The sequence below is a fragment of the Seriola dumerili genome, unplaced genomic scaffold (genome assembly GCF_002260705.1).
Source record: "Seriola dumerili isolate Sdu_G_001 unplaced genomic scaffold, Sdu_1.0 BDQW01000089.1, whole genome shotgun sequence".
In the NCBI taxonomy this organism is placed as follows: domain Eukaryota; kingdom Metazoa; phylum Chordata; class Actinopteri; order Carangiformes; family Carangidae; genus Seriola; species Seriola dumerili.
Window position 1 is genome coordinate 27,311 of NW_019174344.1, and position 20,985 is coordinate 48,295.

General features: G+C 41.0%; 1 protein-coding gene across 1 annotated transcript; it reads right to left on the bottom strand.

Moving 5' to 3' along the window:
- On the bottom strand, window positions 1-19,645 carry LOC111222065 (msx2-interacting protein-like). The gene is made up of 15 exons (XM_022745623.1): window positions 19,563-19,645; window positions 17,971-18,285; window positions 14,478-14,954; window positions 14,203-14,357; window positions 12,312-12,512; window positions 12,004-12,155; window positions 11,792-11,917; window positions 11,584-11,697; window positions 11,356-11,469; window positions 11,146-11,246; window positions 3,498-10,908; window positions 3,071-3,139; window positions 2,772-2,966; window positions 2,525-2,683; window positions 1-1,396 (listed from the first exon to the last, which is right to left on the bottom strand). Exons 1-15 carry the CDS (start codon window positions 19,643-19,645, stop codon window positions 1,265-1,267), a joined length of 9,804 nt encoding a protein of 3,267 aa, XP_022601344.1. The 3' UTR covers window positions 1-1,264.
- Window positions 19,646-20,985: the final 1,340 nt, after the last annotated feature.

Consider the following 20,985-nt stretch of genomic DNA (forward strand, 5'->3'; position numbering starts at 1 on the left):
TGAAACTGTTTTAGAGTTGTCCTGATATTCTGTCCACACTTTTTATATCAATGATGTGAGGCTAAATGATCAAAACACCTCTCTGTAAACACAGTTCAGCAACAGCATAAACTACATCCTCCAAAATGATCATCCACTTGATTCAGCACCTCCAAGCAAAACAGTTTCAACAAAAACTTAACATTGCAACCTTCATGAAGGGAAGGTTTATTGCAGGACTGTTGAACTGAACTGCATTATTTTTAGCAAGATGTAATATCTAATAAACAGGCAACTAAGTATGAGCATAGCTCAATAGAAAAGGTAATATTCTTGCCAAAAACACACAACGTAAAAAAATAAAGGATTATATATTAAATATTCAAGTTTTCTGGAGTTTGTTTTATTTGAGTTACAAAATATGAAGTGCCATCAGCAGACTCCACAGGAGAGTTTGCCAACCTTCTTGTGTTACAAGTATTTACACCCAAAAGTCAAGGATATCCATCTAAATTTTCACACTGCGTTCTGGTAAGTCCCAGACTTCACGTCTCTGTTGTCCAAGTTCATAGTCAAGTTTAAATATTTAAAATATTTACAAAGTCCTGTATTCAAAAACTCCCAAATCATACTGTAGCTTGTTCAATGCAAAGGCAGGTGCCAGACGTGTAACTGCTTCAGTAGTGTGAGAAAATGAGCAGAGCTGGTGGAATTAAAGGAGCTGTTAAACGAACGTGGTCCTCTACAGGGTCTCCATAGTTTTACAATGTAATTCTTCCTCCTCTAAAGAAAGCCTGGGTGAGGAAGTCTGTACATAATTATTTAAAATTACATGTTGAAATGTCTTTTTAGCCATTGTAGTACAACAGCATCTATGATCCTCTCTTGTGAAGAATTTAATATGACAATCAATAAAAGACAGATGAAAGAAAAAGGCCACCCAAATAATCACGCTTGTTCATTAAACATTTTTCTTCAGAGCATCTCCGAACATTAAAATAAAACTCCAATAAATAGAAATACAGCAGAGAGATGGTCAAATAAGACTGATTCTGGTTTGGTCCATCCCTGAGTTCTTTTGAGAAGGACAAAAATACCAGACAGGAGTGACAAAAGAAAAAAAAAAGAAAAAAAAAGGACTGATGGGAAAAAGCAAAAAGTGTTGATAGGATATATCCTACACATTCCCATTGTGTTCAGGGAAAAAAAGTTCTCATATTCCTCTGGTTTCCTGAGGCTCATCAGTGAGAACATTCATCCATGGGACAGTTCCCAGCAGTGAAGGTTACACAGAGGTGATGACAATCATGAGGTGTGGTGAGATGCTGGAGATCCTGTTGAGGAGGTCGGGGGCGAGCTGGGATAAGTGGCTCTCTGAAAATTCGCACGGTGGGAAAATCTGTAGCACATAGGCGGGCTGAAAAAAAACAATCAAGAGCCTCAATTACACGTGAAGTTAAAGAGAACCAACACATCTGATACCTGGTTATGTGCATTGTTTGTGCAACAACCCATCAACGGTAAAAAAAGAAAAACCCACATTGTTCTCTTCACACTGTACTGTATGTAAAGGATTTCACCAGTTTTATAAGTCTATTCAGCAGATCCTGTAGAACTCGTTATGTTGAAAACAAGGTCATCAAATGCCATTAAAATGAAGATTATAATCTACAAAACCTTTCCACAAAATGTCGCCTAGATTTAATGACAACTGGATGTTTTTCCTGTTCTGTGCAACAAACACACTAAACACACTTAAGTAAAAACCACTAGTCTCAACTCCATGAATTCAATTTTACTTTACTACATATCCATTATTTTTTATTTTTTTTATGTCTTTATTTGATAGGAAAGTGGAGACGGACGGGAAATATGAGAGGGAGAGTGGGGGAGAGACATGCCGGCCAGGAGTCGCACTGGGGACATGCTGCTCAGAGCCCATACACCCATATGATATGCACCATAACCACTCGACCATCAGGTCGCTCCTAAATATCCATTATTAATAAATTCTTATGTTTCAATCACATTCTGAGCAGCTTGCCGACAAAAGGTACGACCAGGCGCAGCTAAAGACATAGCAATCTGCCAACAGTGAGCTGCTACCCTACACATCTTGTTAGCTCGCTACTACATTTCCCTGCGAAAATACCACTTCTACAGTATCATGCTTTTCTGATTTTTATTAAATGATGTATTTCTTCTGATGAAAGGGCAAGGAATCATGAAGTTTGTTGATTTATATAATCCCAGCTGGGTTTAATTGACTACTGCACACAACACTTTCACATCCACACTGTGGAAGTTGTACAGAAGCAGCATGTTAATGTTATTTTCCCCCAGAATACCAATTTCCGATTAGTGCTTTGAGACTGAATAACTTCCACATTCACAGACTATTTTCATCTGGCAAAGGGGAAGACTGACAATTGTGAACAACTCAGAAATGTGAGTTTTCTTCAGTGTGAATAAATAATAAATCCACTGCCATCATAGTAATGGCAGTAGCACTTGACAGTGCAACACATCAACCATTATGTCTCACCTGATTGGAACCTGGGTTGGGGATATTGATGATACCAGCAGCCAACTTTGTCTGCAAGTAGTTAATGAAAGCAGCCTTCAGAGCTTGAGTTTGGTTTAGGACATCGTCTTGATCTCTTCCACATGGCAGCGCAAGGAGAAGACAGTAGTCACTGTCCCCCTGAAGAGGTAAAATAAATAAAGTGTTAACAGACAAAGTTCAGTGAAACAGAAAATTACTCAATAGGAGTAAGAGAAAACACACGTACTGTCATTCTTCTGGCTACACTCTCCAGTTGTGAAGCCTCTAGTCTCATTCTCTGGACAATCCTAAGCAGTGCACCTCCTTCTTGTAAGGGGAGTGATCGATGAGCCAAAGCTTTGTTGCCACAGACAAAATGCAACTGGACTGCAGCTGTGTCATTCTTCAGTGCCAGCAGGCCTTGCCACACAATAGGGTATTTCTATTTAAGTATGAGACAAAACAAAGACAAGTTTGTCAGACAAAGCTAACTCTTGTTTAGCCCAACAATCCTGGACACAATTGTTAGTAAAATTTCTGTATTACCGTGAGCAACTGCACCATATTGACAGGCTGCGTCATCTTGCCATCTGGTTTTGCCTGGAGGTCTGCACCCTAAGGATGCAACAAAATAGTGCATTGTTTCATCTGTCACAAGAGGATACCAAAACAGACTGTGGATTTGAGTGCAGTCTAATACAATAGCCATGCAATAAATTCTACCTTCACAAAGGTTATAATGCTTATAATGTTATAATAAATTGTTTTAAGAGGTGTTGATTCAACTGAATAATTATTTTTGAGGCAGCAGATTTTGGTGCTGATGAGCTGTTATGCATTACTGATGCTTTACAAGTCCACAAAAGTAAAAAAATAAGTAAAACCTTCATGATTGTAGTTTTTAATGCAGGAATGTCATATTAATTTTAGCTTAATACATATTTAACTGGCATTTTAACAGCAGTAAACTCACCATAGTTGGTGTGACATTCAGTGGTGGCTGGTTAAGTCCAACAGGAGACGTCTCTGGTATCTGAGAATGGATGCTTCTTGGGTTTTGGTACATCCCCGAGTATTCTGGGAATGAGCCACTAGGTCCCGGTGGCATTAGCTGAACTCTCTGGGGAGACGCCATTGCTGGCCCAGATTGTCGGATACTCATCATTCCATCTTTAGGAAGAGGGGAGTGGGACCTCTTTGCATCTAATGGCTTTGTTATATCCTTTTCAGACACACCTTTAGGCAAAACATGTGATCTTGGTGACAAGGACAAAGGTATGTTGGAAGGTGTTGAAGAGGGGGGAAGAGTTTCTTGAATGTGTCCAGAGTGTGGGTCTGTGGCTGAACGCTCCCCCTGTTGGTGCAAGAGCACACGAATATTACTCTGTGCCATGTATGTTTCCAACTGGACACTACTCCGCAGAGATCCACGCGGATCAGACTGCATAGTCTCCGGTTTTAGCTGTGTGGCTGATTGTCTTCCTGTCATGTGGAAGTGTCTGGCTTCTTCCTGTTCCCCCTCATGACTCCTCAAAGAACCAGGATTTACTTTGAGAACCTTGTCTCTGCCGACAGCCTGGGGTGAGGAGGGCCGTGGCTGCATGGGACCAGACCAGGGAGAGGCGAGAGATTCACTATGCATCCCATAGCTCATAACAGAAAGAGGTGGAGTATTGACTCGAACATCTCCTTGGACAAGATGGCCCACTGGAATTGATTGGGTAACACAGTGTGGAGACATCCGCCCCAAGCCTCCAGGCACACTGTGAGGTGGCATGATAACAGACTGCTCTGGATGATGTACACCCGTAATAAACTGTTGCATGGCAGGAAGGCCAGTGGATAACATCACTGGTATGCCCTTGGGTGATGAGGAGCCTATGGGTGAGGACACTTTAGTAAATGGAGAGTGCGGATGACCTGACTTGCGTGGGGACCGTGGTTCCTGTTTGACTCCACTGAGATGTGAAGTAGCTCTGTCACCAGCTGCTGTAACAAATCCTACATGGTTGCCTGGTGGAGATGGCAAATGGGGGCTAATTGCAGGACTTATAGCAGAGGTCCAAGGTGGTTTAGCTCCATCTGTACTATGAGGATCAGCACTGTCCATTTTCTTTTGATGTTTTAATGGCATGTAATCTTGATGGTAACTCAATACTTGTTGGTTACCTGGTGTGAGACGCTTCACTACTCCTTGAGGTCCAGATTGGTAAGTAGATTCCATCTTTTCCAAACCAGAGTTTTCTTGTTTAATAGAAGACAAAGCTGACTGCGTCTTTCCAGGATGCCCATGATCAGTCTGCGACGAAGGCCCCTTTTGAAGTCCTGCCTGAGAATGACCATACATTTCCTGTTTAATCTGGGGCATTGATACCAACTGCTGAGATTCCATGTCACCTGCTGTTGCTTGTGGGATCTGACTTATTTTCGCACTTATCCGCTGGGGTCCCTCTGTTTTCTGCCCTGAGTGGCTCAATACGACCACTCCTTCAGACGTATTTACCCTGAGACCAGGGCAAGATCCCATACCAAGAGTGGGACTCTCAACAAGGCATCGTGCAGCACTTCCCCCCTCATCAGCAACAGATGAACTATGATATGATCCAGTGTCATCTTTGCTGGGCCTATAGGTTGATTTGGGTAGAGTCATGTCCATACAGGGATTTCCAATGCTCATATTTACTTTGTCTTCAGGCTCAGGAGGGTTGCAAACACGACTGATAACAGAAGTTGCAGTGGATGCAATAACAGAGATCACAGACTTTGTCTCGGGCGATGGTAGTGAGGCTGGAGGTCGCACAATAGGAGGGGCTGAATGAGCTGGCATTCTATTATCAGGTAGTGGCGACTTATTTGGCACAACAGCTGATGGAGTATTACTTTCAGATGGGTTCTGATCTCGGAGAGTGGGCAGATTACTAGAAAGAGAACTACTGCCTGGCAGTGAAATATTTTTGTGTTTCATGAGAATCTGTCTCAAGTCACTTGTGCCATGCTCAGTTTCTGTGTTTTCAGAGTCTGAGGGCAAAGGTTGGTTTTCCTTGGAAGCTAATGGCATGACAGGTGAAGTGGAGATGCCTGTGTCTTTAGAATGATGGCGCCAATCTGGTGGAGAAACAGGAATTCTGCTTGTTTGAATGGGCCTGATATTTGGCCTGTTTGCTAGTGGAGACAGGGAAGGGGAGATGCACTCAGACGGCAGCTGTTGAGGCTTTGGGCATATTGGACTTTTAGACTGTGGGTAAACAGATTTAAGATGTTGAATCTGTTCTTCAGAAGTTGACTCCGACTCTGCATTTACATCTGTAGCCTTAGGAGCTGAAGGCTCAGGTTCTGACTTCCAAGTAGTAGGAGTAATAACTGCAGCAGCTGCTGCTGATGGAGTTGTCTCAGAAACAATCTTAACACCAGAAGCTATGCTATCTGCTACTGTAGCTGTCAATTCCTCACTTACTGATTGTCCTTCCTTTAAATCCTTTCTTACTTGCTTTTGGCCTTTACGTTTAGGTGTTTTAGGTCTTCCCTTAGTTCCCTTTTTGGGTGTGGTTGGAAAGACAGGTTCCTCCTGTATAGCAGATGAATTTGTTTCAGTTTCATCTTCCTTAGCAGACTGAACTAAGTCTTGTATCTCAGGTTCAGAACCAACGGCTGCACCAATTGGAGGTGGCTGGGTTATGGGTACAGGTATATCCTCTGCAGTTATCGAGTCAATAGCAGCCATGAGTTCTGTTTCGCTGGCAGGATTAGAAGGTTTTCCTTCATCTGGGTCACTTTTTACTTCTGATTGTGGGCCAGGTGGTATCGGTGGTTGTGCTGGAAAAGCTGGATCTGTAAGTTTGGCAATGTTCTCCACAGCCTGCTCTAATTCCAACTCATGTAAAATAGAGCTTTTTGATGTTTCAAGGAGCTCCTTTTTTTCCAAGGCAGCATTTTCATTTTCTTCATTGTTGGAGTCTCCCTTGGGACCATCAGTGCACTTTGAAACCTGATCACTATGGTCACCAGGTCTGATCTTTTTTGAAGAATCATCTTGATTTCCAAGCTCATCATCCCCTAATTGAAGAAGATCTTTCACTTCGGTGACATTTAGTCTTATTTTGAGGTTCTTAAGGACAGGAGACTTAGGAGTCCTTGTCAACTTTGGTTTTCCTCTAATAATCCTTTCTTTTTCCAAGGTGGGTTTCTCCTCTATGACCAGGGAATCTGTCTCTTTGCCATTTGATTTGCCTTCACAAGCCTTTTCATGAAGAACATCTTTATCTTTGCCCAATTCTCTACCTTGTTTGTCTTTCTCCTCTTTTGTTTGGTCAACTTTTTTGGATGGATCTTCTTTACATGAACTTGATGAATCTTGCAAAACCAAGGTATCTTCATCTGTGAAATCAATTTCCTGATCATCGTCCTCAGCCACCTCAGTTTTGTCTCTCTTCCTTGTTGATCCAGATCCTAGGGCTGTGGACATCTGATTAGATGAACCCTTTGTGACATGAGGGGATGTTTTCCCTTTTGACACTCTTGGAATTCGTTCTCCACTTTCAGATTCATTTGAGTCCGTGTCTTTATTGTCCATTTTAGATTTTTCTACTTTAATGGTTGAAGTCTCCTCACCTTGTCTGCGATTCTTGGGAGGACGGCCCCGTTTAGTTGGAGGGATTGGCACAGGTGGATCCTGTTCAATATTTTGTTGTTGTGTTGCATCTTTGTCTGTACCTCGCTTTCGTGCAGAGCGTGGTGACTCTGTAATTTCCTTTCCAGAACGAACTGGTGCATCATCTTCAACTGGGGTGGCATACACAGATTTTACATTTCTTCTTCTGGCTCTGCCTAATGGTATGTTCTGCTCTGATACATCAGGATCTGATCCATGAATGGGAGATTTTCCTGTGGACTTTGGCTCAGCTCTAGGGGATGATCCACGTTTCAGCTTCTCTTTGTCAATGCGCTCGCTCTTGCGTGTAGCTTGTTTCTCAGAACCAGAGGCAGACATGACAGGAAAAGAAGTACCTTGAGCAGGGGATTGTTTACACTTTTTATTTTTTATTTCCTTTGTTTTATGCTCTTTCTGAGATGAGACTGGCTCATCATTTGTGTCATTATCAATAGGCATCTGCACTTTACTAACTTGAAGTTTCTTCTCTGCCTCAGGCTCTGCCTTACAAGTGGAATGTGCCTCTTTCTTGATTACATCCACCTCCTCTGTAAAACTAGATTGTATGGGACTAGTGGCTTCAGGCACTTCTGGTTGTGTCGTTTCAAGATCCAGCTCTGCTTCTGAACTGCTAACAAACTCATCATGAGAATCACGGCGGCATGGTTGTTCTGTAACTGGAGGTTTTACATCCTCAGTAACAATATCCAATTTCCCTTCAGATGGAGAAAGTTTACATCTATCTACTGAGTAAGTGGGTTCACATGCTGCTATAGGTGCAGGTTCAGAATCAGATGTTGATGTCATCTCAGTTGGTGGGTGGTGCATAGGTACATGTTTGTTATCTTTTACTTCTTCCTTTACCTCTTCCTTTATGAAAGTCACAGGGGGATATGGATCAGGGACTGGATTTACCGCAACACATTTGTCGTCTCGTGGAGGAGAGCCCTTGACAACAGATTGGGCGACACAAGTAGGTGTGAGTCTCGGTTCAGAAGTCAACTCTTCAGCAGGACTGATGGGTTTAATTTCTGGCTCCATGATAGGTCCTGTTGTTTCAGGTGAGCGCAAAGCTTGCTGCTCTTGAACAGGTGCTTTTTCCACTTTATTCTCATCCGTAACCACGGCGTCCCCTTTTGCCTCTTGCAGCTGTGGGGTTTTATTCTTCTGTTGTAGTCGTGTGAGTTCCAAAAAACGACTATGGAAAAGGACAACCGGCCCTGAGTCAAGTTCTCCATCTACTGTCCCTTGCTGACCAGGTTGTTGAGTTTGTGTATGCTCAGGTTCTTCATGTTTGCGTTCCAAGTGTTGAAGTCGTCTAGAGTCCAGCTCAAAGACAGGGCTATGAAGGAAGCGGGATGCAAATAATTCCCTGCGTTCCTGCTCCTCAGGCTTAGGCTCTTCCTTCCTGTCATCAAGTTTGTCTTCAGATCCACTTCGAATCTTTTTCTTTTTCATGTACCAGGAAGGAGTAGGTCTTGGTGTTGATTCTACTTTCTCAGTATCTTTTCTGTCACGGAATCTAGCAAAATGAGAATCATAATCCAAAAATGACCAGTTATCTTCTCTGGAAGATGAGAGCGATTTTGCACGCTCAAGCAGAGCCTTTGTATCAGGTGTGATGGTCTGGTCAAGTGCAAAGGAGTAGAATTTGTTCCTTTCAAGATGTGCTAGTTTGGGATCTGAAAACCTATCAACCCTTGGCCTCTCAGAAAAAGGCACAGATGTTGAGGGCACAGGGGAGTGGGGTTTGGGCTCTCTGTCCTCTTCAGAGTCAGATCTCACTTCCCCAGGCTCCAAGTCATGCCAAATACCATATTCCAAACGCTTGCAATTGTGAATGTTTTTATTTAGACTTCTGGAAAAGTTCAAGTCAGGTAACAAGTCTTGTTTCACTCTGCTCTCCCATCTCTTTTGATGCTCTTCTTCCACACTAAGTAAAGGAGTGTTTGGTTTGTTTACTTGTGTGTTATGCGTCCTTTTGACTAAATGCTCCAGATCTGGGTGAATTTTTTCATCATTTCTACTTAACTCTTTCTGAGAAGGATCTACAAAGTCCTCATCTGCATGGTGAGAAAAGTGCTGATGTCCTGGGGAGGAGGTGTTGTTCCAATCAGGATCTTCACTTTTTTGTCTAAAGCTCCTGTAGATACGCTCCCTCTTCATCCCTGAGTCTGTGTCAAATTGGTCTAGTTTCTTTAGCTTGTGAGATGGGAAATTATCTGTGACATCCTCAGGTGGTTTACCAACATCATGCACAAGACTGCGATGTTCCAAGTCATCAGTTTCACTTCCTTGAGGACTTTCTGGTTTGTCAGGTTTGTCAGACTCGCGCTGCTGCTGCTGCTGGTGCAAACGTCTATTTTGCTCCATTTGTTTGCGGTAACTCTGAGACAGGTCAATGTCAACATGGTCTTCCTTGTTCTTGGCACTTTTGTCAGTGTCAGTATTCTGAGCACCAAATTTGAAAGCAGCATGGTGTTCTGGTTCTCTTGTACTGCTTTGTTCTGCAATCCCCTCATGTGAAAACCTTCTGGATGTGGTGTTCCCAGGATGTCGTTTTGACTCCAGTGCGTCCAAAGATCCCTCTGATTTCTCTCTTTGTCCTCTAAGGTCCTCTTGACTATCCTTTTGACTGCCACTTTTATCAGTTTTCAGTCTTGAATCTCTCCGTTGTGATTCTTTGTGTTTGTCAGTGTCTGACTCTTTTAAATATGTTGCACTGGCACTGAAGTCAGAGGACTGATTACCATCTTCCTCCTCATGCCTGCTTCTCTTCTGGCGAATAGTCCTTCCACCGGAATCAGCAAAGCGCCTTTTTCTTGCAGCAAGGCGATCTGAATTCACTGACAAATCTTTCCCGTCATTTCCAGCATCAGACCGCAGATGTTTCTTAAGTCGATTTTTCCCATCCAAGTCTGAATTATCACCTTTACTCATTTCAGATCTTTCAGTTTTTACAGAGTCGTGATGAGCAGTTGGTAACTGATTTCCAGAAACAGAGTCACTATCCCCCTTACATTTCTGCCTCTCAAGAGCATCTTGGTCTGATCCCCTTCCTCTTCCAGAGCCTCCATCAAAACCAGTCTCAAGGTCCGTTTCAGGTAATGTGTTGGATGGGGACTGCCCCTTTGCTTTCCTTGATTTAATCTTCTCAGCTTTGTCTTTGTCACCTTTCTCTTTTCTTTTTGCACGTTTGGTTTTCTCAGCACCTGTCACACGATCTGGTTGACTGCTCTTCTCACTTTTGTCACTCTTAGAGGCATGTTCTAGCAAGGTCTTTTCCGATTTGTCAAAGTGTGGTGGTGACATTGAACTTACACTACCACTTCGCTCAGAGGACTGGCTATAAACCCGTCTTTCTGAGTCTCTGGGAGCACGCTCAGATGGCGAAGGTGATACTGTAGGAGTAATAGGTCGCCTTGGATGTGAAGGGCTCCACCTGCTGCGGTCAGCCTCAAACCTTTCTCGCTCTCTTTCTCGCTCTCTTTGAATATATGTGTATTTTCGAATGTCTTGCTCAAATGGGTCTCTGTAGTCCCTATAGTCTCGTGGGTCTTCATGATAACGTGGGTCAAAGTGATCCCCCTGATAATGTTCCAGTTCAGGAAAGCGGTCTCTGCTCCGAGCTGCATAATCTCTTCGAGCATCCTCTGGATAGAGACCAGGGGTTCTTATATTCTCATAATAAGCCCTTTCTGCTGTAAATTCATGATATGGAGGCCTGCGATCCTCTCTGTGGATTGGAAGGAGAGAACAGGAAGCGAAAAGTAATGAATTCTGCTAACCTAAATAATTAATCATTCTATAAAGTTGCATCATTTACATATTTTGCAATGGAACTGATTCTACACACCATCACCTTAGATAATACATATTTTGTCAAGATTAATATAATTTGAAAGACTTGTTTGAAATTGCAATAAATGAAATAAATGACAATTGTATCCAATCAATAACATGGGCTATTTACCGTCGCTCAGGAGGAATTTCATAGAAGTCTCTAATGTCTTGACCAGATGCCTGCATAGATCGGTAGAACGCCATCTGACTCTCTTGACTTGCAAAGTCAACCTATCATAAATAAACAAACACATACATAGGTAAATAAAGACAATCATATGAAAAGTACATTTTACTCAACAAATAAATAGTTTTCATTTATCTTTTTTTTTTTTTTTACCTTTATTTTATTCCCACCAATCTTCCAGCCTTTGGTTTCCCTTACAGCTGCCTGAGCAAAATCTGTGTTGTTGTACATGATGAGGGCCATCCCTTTCAATCTATCAAATACGACCTAAAAACAAAAACAAATTAAAGTCACATTTACAATTTTTAAAATAACGCTGAAATCATAATCACAAACAACAATCACAACAAATCTTTAGCAAGAGAAAATCTAAAGCCTTACCTTAACTACATGTCCATAGCGACAGAAATGCCGTGTGAGGTATTGTTCTGTAATATTGGTTGCCAAACCATCCAGCCAAACACATGTTGTGGGCATACTCTTCCCAAAACCAAGCTTCAAGAAGAAAGAAGATATATATATTATAATACACACTCGACTGAAAACATACACAAACCATAAATGATATTATTGTTTACAGTAAAAACACCTTCAGTCTGTTGCTCCCTAGATACTCTCCATCCATCTTTTTTATGGCCTTGCACACACTGGCAATATCAGAATACTGCACAAAGGCATACTGGGGAACTCCATTTACTTTCTTGATGTCAATGTCCTTGAGGAGAAGAGACAGAACAATTACAGAAGAATATAAGGTGTACAAATTTACTTATACAGTACATATCACAAATGGTAGCTTACCACAATTTCTCCAAAGCGCTGAAAAATGTCAAGGAGTTGTTGATAACTGGTGGTCTTCTCAAGGTTGCCTATAAACAGTGTCCTTGTGGCCTTTGGGTGGAACTCATCTATTCGCCCATCCAAGGGCCTGAACTCATTTTCACTCTCTGTTTCTGATAGAGAGGAAGAGATTTACCATTAATATTACTGACATGCTACTCAAGTTCAGGCTCGTATTCTCCACCATCAGCATACAAACAGCTTTTTGTAAAATTACTTTTGGGGAATGAATACAACTATGTCAATAAATTATATTTATCATCACTTACCAGGACCATTCCATGCAGTGACTTCAATAAGCATGCCAAAGAACAGCTTTCCTTTGGAGACACTAAGGGCCTTCTCTTGATCCTCTTGCTGTCTAAAGAAGACCAAACCATAGCGGTCCTCTGATGCTCCATGGATCTGCACTGAGGTCACTTTCCCATGTTTCTTGAATTCGTGGAAAAGTCCGTCTTTTAAACTTGTATCTGTAAAGGGAAATGGATTACTATAATTCAATGCTCAGTCTCCAAAAAGAGTAGCCTACTGAAAACCACAGATTTTCTGAAGAGTTAAGAATCATAATACAGGGTTTTCCTGCATAGATAATTATGAGGCAGCCGACTGTCAAATTTTGTGCTGCCTCCAGCTTTCGACAAACTGACACATTATTTTCTAAAAAAATGTTGCACTCAGTGGGTTTCTGTAATTTGTCACTGCAAATTCAGTTGCGCTGTATCGTAATCAGCACATTGCACAGGGAAAGATGATGCCAAAACTGCCGAAGGAGAGAAGAGCCAACTTTCCTCAAGTTATTTCCTCCTGAGAGTCTGTTTTTCCCCCCTACAGCAGGAATGTGTCAGGTGGCAGCACCCTGATACTTTTGTGAACAGGTGAATATTGTCTTTGACATCTCTTAAATTGTTATAGTTTCTTATCCTTTTGGAAATTCCTCAGGATTCACTCTCTTAAAATATGTTGCTTGAGCCAGTTGAAGGTGCAGTACACATGCACGTGCGCGCATATGATCACAAAGGAAACACCTCCACCTCATTTTGAGCCAGGAAAAACCCTGTTATCATGACCTAATCTATACGCTATGTAAAAGTATTGGGGTTTTTTCAGAAGAAATCATACCCTCCAAAATCTGTGCATAGCTCTCCATATTACACTTTTCTATATTGCTGGTTTTTAACTCAAACATGACTAACACTTTGTTACAGTGACACTGATGTGGCTGTCTGATGCATGTACAAATTATTTAATGTTATACACACTGCATCTTGCTTTGGCCTTGACTAATTGCCTTGATTTTAATGGGTATAAACAAATCAAAGGTTTTGACTTAGAAGGCAGCATTAATTACAAAGTGACAACATATTCAGTATGTTTTCAGTTTGCAAAGTGAAATTTACAAAAACTCCTGATAAAAGAGGTCTGGAAATCTTTGCTATAATTATAAGTAAACTTGCAAGAGCACAAATATGGAAATATTAGAAGCAGAGTGACCTTTACACCAGTTGGATCACATCCAAAGTTAAAGGCTACCAAGCACCAAGGCACCAAGTAACAGTGAAAACTTGTGTGAATATAATGAAGTAGCTGAGACAAAATGAAGAATGAGACAAAAATATGACAAACAAATTTCTTTTCAAAGTGCCTGCACTTTTCCAGTATCCAATAAAGTCTTCCCAGGCGGTTCTGTGTTACTTCTTGAATATTTCACACCAATTATGAAATAACATTTAGTTGTAAAAAACAGTCATGGAAGGTACAACTGGGTTTCATATATTTGGACACTAATGACACTAATGATTAAGGCTATATTCTGTATGTTTTTCAGTGGCACATGGAGGGCTAATGGTGTATATAATCGGCTAAACAAATTACGGTAAACAATAGCCCAAGTGATGAACCCCTATCCCTTAAATTCAGACAATGTCCACTGGCTAAGGTTTGTGTGCTCCAACATATACATTTGCAGGAGCCTGAAACTAAGTTTCTGAACATGGTTATATGACCTGCTTGTGCCACCTAATTTTGATCTGGTTCATGTTTTATCTATATCATGGGCTGTGTGAACTGATGTCCACTTTGAATCCCAGTTAAGGCAAAAACTATTTATAAATTTCATGGACAGGACTCTTTGAGAGGCATGTCAAACATGTAGAAACTCACCTGTGGAGCGCACTGGTAGGTTTTGAACTTTAATTCCAAAGCTTCTGCGTGGCTCATCTGAGTCAAGCACCATAGATGACTGAGGAGGGGCGTGGGCAGCCGATGACTGAACAGAGCGTGCACGCGACCCATCACTTGAGCTGCTGTTTGAATCACTGTTATCACAAAAAACAAAATTAATCTAAAAACCAGATAATGATCAGACACTTGTCAGTCTAAGTCAATAAACCCATGAAACATGAAGTGTTAATATCATGACAAAACAAATGTCACACCTGCCGCTGCCTGTGCTACTGGTGCTGCTGACAGAATCGGAGCTTGAAGATCTGCTGTGGGATCGAGATCTTGGGCCTCTCCCAGGGGACAAAGGTGCTCTTTTAGGGGAATGAGGAGTTTTGGGTGTTTGTCCTGTGGTCCGTTGTGGGGAAGGGTGCCTTGACTGTGAGGAATGAGATGATCTGCTTCGACGGTGATGGTAAGTTCTATCAACACGTCGTCCTCTGTCATCTCTATACAGGTCACGTCGTGTAGAATTAGTTAGAGTGAAGGGGTCTCGAATCCTAGAGTCAAAATGTGGGTCTGATGTCTCAAAGCTGCCCCCAATAGCACTGCTCCCTGGGCCAGCAGCAGCAAACATAGAACGATCACGGTAATAATCAGCGTTGTAGTGCCGCTGTCTGTCGAAAGTTCCACTGCGGTCATGGTGTCCATATGGGCTGTGATCATATGCACGTTCACGGCTTTCTGAGCTACTGTGAAGTAAGAAAAGTGCAGAGAGGGAAAAGAGAGTTATTATGATTTGAAACAAATAAGGCAAAAAAACCTATTTACTGTATAATAAGCCATTTTGGCATCTAAATGCGCAATAGCAAATATACAAATGTCCGGTAGAGCAAAGACATAGCTGAGAGACACAGCTGAGAACAGGCCAGATGTGGGGACAACTTCAGTAGCTTAGTACTGATACATAGATCAGTGCCAGTATTATAAACAGTGATCCCATCATTCATCATTTGGCAAAACCCATTAGCCTGTCCCTGTCAATTTTGTCAAGTGATTTTTTACCATCAAACTCAAACAAAAGGGTCTCCTAACGTGTTCCAGTTTGTCAACAAAGGAAAACTAGGTGAGAATTAATGTATGTTAAATAACTTCTTTTTAAACTTAACAGCAACACATTTCACAAGTAGTTGCATATTTTCATTCAAATGTGGTGTTTTGGGGGTTTACAATGTTTTTGGCATAAGAAAAATGATTTAAGAATGGTTAGAAACACAACACCAAATTCCTCACAATAAGACAAATAAGCCAAATAACTTGATTCAAATACTGGCACTGTCTGTAAATACTAATGTGGATGACTTTTGTAGTTGCGGCTCCCGTATCTTAACTGTCTGCAGCCTTAAATTACATTTCAGTCATCAAAAGAAACAAGACCTACTATCAACATTCTATACAGTAAATTCATAAACAGTCACATGAAACAAAGCCACCCCAGACTGAAAATCTACTCATACAACCACATAATTCAGCAAGGTTGAAATGCTGTGCTTGGTCTATTTGTTACTTTTATTTGCAAAAAGACTCCTCGGGGTGTCCAGGGGAGTTGATTTCAGAGGCTGACTGTTCATGAACTTTTGCTGGTAAGAAAAATAAAATATACAAATGAAACATTTCTCTTAAATATTCAACTGGACAATTCTCCTATTGAGGAAATATGTGGTTTTGAAATTTAAAATGCCCTGCAGAGGTCAAATCAATATATTTAATCAGAAACAAAATAAGTAAGTAAAATGTATTTATATAGCACAAAGTGCTTTACAGAGTCACATACAAAGTTTACACAATACTATGTAGTACTTATGTGATCTGAAAAAAAAAAAAAACTTACATAAACAAATTACAAATAATGTGTATATATTTTATATATGCATTCTATATATATTTTTTTTTCTGTCTTGCATCAAATTAATCTTTCCCTAAAAGCAGTGCAAAACCTAATATTAGACAAAGCACTAAGGAATGTTAGAGAAAGAAAATATGCAGAGGGCAGAGCAATACCAACCTTTTGGAAAAGAAGTTACCGAAACTAATCCAAATAAAATCTAGGTGGTCAGAATGTGAGAGCCCGAATGAAAAACCAAGGAGAAAAATCAACTGATCTAATTAGGCAAAAACGGTTCTCTTGAATCGCACTGCACGTTATCTTCAAATACTGTGGAGCACCAGGCCAGTAGATTGTTGATGTATAATCCACAGTAGGCTACTTAATTCTCTTCACTGGATGGAAAAAGGGAAAAACAAAAACAACCACAGAAATGGACCTCTTTATGGATTTCAGGACATGTGAAAAAACATAGGAACATACAACCTCAATAAATAAATATGAATTTAAAAAATAGGATGATGAACTTCAGGGTAATTCAGCAGACTCCAGGTTGACTACACAGCAAGATGGTGCCCAAATGGAAAATACATCCAACTGGATCAGTCTTGTCTTGTTGTATGAGGAGGTAGTATGTCCAAAAAATTAACCTTTACATCGAAAAAATGTCAAAAATGTATTCCACTGGTTAATGTCAAGTAGTTAAACAGCACACAAGCTTGTAGACTTGCGGACACTACGATAACAACACATAAAATCCTCATGGGCTCATTGGATGACATAATTCCACAATCCATGGATCCCATCAGGTTTGCGTACTCACTGGCAGGCTTCATCTTTTTGTAGTAAAGTTTCAAGTTAGTTTGAAAAAGTTGTCTTAAGCTCTCTGTATCATACTTGGTAGTGCTCTTCTCCTGACTGAGGCCTTACACAGCTAAATCCACACTTGAGTAATCCAAATGATTGGCAGCTATACCTATCCATACTAAGGTTCACATCAGTAGATCCAACATCACGTTTGTATTGCGTACATCCAGCAGGTTACATTCCAACTATGCAGCCTTCGTGTGTCTTCATGGCCATCAATCCAAAACAAGATTAGCTCCACAAACTTTCGATGGCTGGTGGTGTGGATCCTCAGTGTTCTTGCAAAGTCTTCTTGGTATAACTTCCATATTTGGGACAAAAGGTGTTTGTGATATATAGTTAATCTCATCCTAAAATTACTGACATAGCCATGGATATATACGCTAATCTGTCTTTCTTTAGATGTGTAATGAATATAAAGTTCTTCCATCCACTTGTTCAAAACGTAAATCCAGATAAAGTCGTATCCACAGAGGCAAAAATGGTTAAAGTACTCCAACCATCAGTTGTTGCCAAAAGGGAAAAAAAACTGACAACCCAAGATGGAAGGTCCTTTAAGTAATTATATATTACCTATATAGATTCTTCAGAGAAAAGTGCATCCTTAGTAGTAGGGATTTACTTCCAGTTTCAAGCGACTCCAAGTAAAAATTAAGGTTAGATCCCATTTTTAGGAGAAAAATGTTAAAAATATCCAAATGTTCCCGAGGTAGTTTCCCACAAAATGTAATAAATCCAAAACTCACTAGGATATTCCTCACAGATGTAATATCCAAACCAGATGTCAAACCTTGAATCATAGTTACCTTACCAAATGATAATGTGTAGTTAATTTATTTAGATCCCGTGGGAATGGCGAGTCAATTATGATGAAAAGTGGAACAATCCCTAGATTACCTTTGTGTAACCCCTTGAGGCATCTATCTCTCACGAATAACCCCACTATTTGTCTAGGTCTTACACCTATCCAATACCTAGAATCCCCTGGATTTTAAGGGGAGGCCGTGTCCACTTACCCATCTATTCTCCGTTCATAACGTCCCTCTCTGGTGTGAAGGGAAACAGGTGGGCCAAACACTGGACCAACTGTTCCCCTAGAGAATCCTGTAACGTCTCGACTGCTCGAGGGGGAGCTGTCTTCAAGGCCCCGAACAGCACTAGGAACTGATCCAGGTTCATTGTAGTCAGTCCGCAGGTCCCTGTCTCCCATCTTGTTGACAGCATTGTGAGCCTTCTGTGCACTTTTGATATCCACAAAATCCACAAAAGCTGCAACACCACCCTCTGACCCTCGCTTCCGCAGAACTTTAACACTCTCCACACGCCCATACCTGAGAGGAAATTACAATGAAAACAAAGAGGCAATTACATATACACCCGCTAAGAATAGGTTAAATATAGCTGTTTCCATGTGTGCCAGAGTCTGGTAAATAAAGAGCAGAAGAGACACTGATATGACAAGCAAACTAATGATTCAACTACAATTATGAGCCAAGACAAGTTTCCACTAGTGTTTCCTTTTAGAAACACAGGAATGAACGTCTAGAACATGTTTGCAGTTATTGTGATGGAGGACTACACTTGGGAGTCATATGTATTGTTTGGACAGTTGAAGTTTCTGAACAACACCTGAAAAGTAATAGTTTTATTCAAAAGATCCCTTTGGGACCTCACACATGTGAATTGTCAGTGTTAAACAAGTACAAAAAGCATCATCTGTAAACACACAGTTGTCACCAGACCAGTATTAAAGTGATATAGCAACATCTCCCATTAACTGTGACTGGATGTTAAGTTTGTTGTGTTAAAGATCTGTTTATCAGTTACAGGCGTGGGCTTTACATTACGTAGCAAATGATAATGACATGAAACCTAACATAGCCTTCTGTGAACGAGGAAAAGCACAAAAGTTAAGACTTTTAGCACTCTTTCAAATCCAAGTAGTTGTTGACTAGTGGGGGCATAACCCGCAGTTTACTTGTAACTTGCAAGACAACAACGAGTATCTTAGCCGAGTTTAAGTACAGTGATGTCTTCCTTGGTCAAGCGGCTCAACTACTTGCTAACATTTGATTATCAGCACAGTGAGCTCGCTGATCGGTCTCAGATTTTTAGCTTCTCATTTCAGTTTTTCTCTTAACACCACTGTTGATCAGAGAAATAACGTTGTGGCTTAAATAATAGATAAAATAACACACGTCATCTGTTGTTATTTGCCCCGCTGTGTAGCTAATGTTAGCTGCCTTTTGGCTTGTACTGATCATGAAAACGTCTCCACTTCCCACAAAATGGTCGGATGGTTGCTTGGGTGGTAGCTCGGTTGCTAGCACACCTAGCAACTTGCCTCTTGGCGTTAGCAAAAGTTAGCTAAACAGTATTAATCGTAAACATTTGCACTAGAGTACTTCTATTCCCGGTATTTTGCTTCAACGAATACCCCTGTGCTGCAATGTACCATATGCAGCACACAAGAAATCCGCTGACTTATAAAACTTAAAAATGCTAACGTTAGCTGTATTAGCATTGGTGGCAAGCTACATAGCTAACGATAGAGCTGCAGCTAGCCCGCGCTGCTCCTCCGACAGGGGATCCCTCTTGCGTAACCTACCGTTTGAAATGCTCCACAATTTTCTCCTCTCGGACATGTTCGGGTAAATTTCCCACCCAAAGGTGTCTGGTTTCCCGAACCATCGTGCGCTATTCTTTCCCCCTTCACACACATATGATCTGGCACGTTTCTAATCCCTGCCGGTCGGAGGTGCGCCCAAACAAAATGAACGACGGTGGATTCCGTGAATGATCTAGGCCCGGTGGCCGCTGCCCGTGTAGCTTTAGCTGCTGTGTCCCCGAGTCGTCCACGGGAACGCGCGCAAGCCTCGCTCCTGTCGGTTCTGGGTGCGAGCTGCGCGGCGCCGGTGTTCTGCGCGTTGCCGACACTGAGCACGCGATTTCTCGTCGAGGATCAAACTGCAGCCCGTGAAGTAGATTTGTCTGCAACGTCACTGCGGTGATCAAGATTATAGATTAGAGTAAATCCCATTAGACTTAAAGGAGATCCAGTCAGTGGATACACATTGAACCGTTGTTGAATTATTTCATAAAAATGAGTATAGCCTATAAAATGACAACTAGTTTAAAACATGAGGCTGGATCAGGATCAGTTACTTTTTCTGTAGGCTACTTACTTGTGCTAATATGGTGCATTTTCCTACTTCATTAGATATTATCTGTTTTCTAATCCGTATTTTATGCTGTTTTTATCCTTTTCTCTTATGCTTTTTATTTATATTTTTATGCTCCTTGTTAAGCACATTGAACTACTATTTTTTTATGCTTCTTTTATTTCTGTTAAGCACTTTGAATGTCTACCTAACCCTGCCTTTCTAAACTGTGTTGTGTTTCATTAAATCACAGAAAAACCTGTGTAAAGTTAGTATTCCAGTATAGGAAGTATTGGTTGGTTTTTGGGTCTGTGTGCAGAATGTAAAAAGAAACTGCCATCAATATTGTGCTATGCACTGTACATGATGGGGACATAGAGGCAAAAGGGACACAACAGCAAATTCTAGCCCCAGGGCCACCAGTCAGGTTTTTTGGCCACAGGCTGAGGTTTGTCTGTTAAAGTATTGTGCATACTAATGAAACTAGAGCTGCAACTAGCCCCAGTTTGTACTGTACTGTTAGTCGTTTCAAAAGTTAACTTGTCTCACTTTAAAGACCAGCCAGAAAAGATCAAACCATGGTTACAAAATTTAGGCCTACCTAGACAAATAAAAGAACGTAAAAACTGAAGTGTGGTGAACAGAAACATAAATGGCAAATGTACTTTTTCCAGAAAAAATGTTTTAATAAATGTTTATGATACACAAAAATATAATTCCACAAACAGGTCATTTTGAGATACAGAACATAAATAACCAAGTAATTCAGCTGGGATATGAATGAGACTTTGTGTGACTAGTGAAGATCTTCAGGTGTTAAAAATGTTGATGTAATGACATTCAAATCAAAGTCACCTTCAAGTTTTGGTC

What these genes read in the sequence shown, in the direction of transcription:
- LOC111222065 (XM_022745623.1), bottom strand. Translation starts at nt 19,645, where the DNA reads ATGGTTCGGGAAACCAGACACCTTTGGGTGGGAAATTTACCCGAACAT. An exon ending in TTGGTGGGAATAAAATAAAG is followed by an intron (nt 11,247 to 11,355) that starts GTAAAAAAAAAA and finishes TATTTATGATAG; the next exon opens with GTTGACTTTGCAAGTCAAGA. An exon ending in GTGTAGCCAGAAGAATGACA is followed by an intron (nt 2,684 to 2,771) that starts GTACGTGTGTTT and finishes TTACCTCTTCAG; the next exon opens with GGGGACAGTGACTACTGTCT.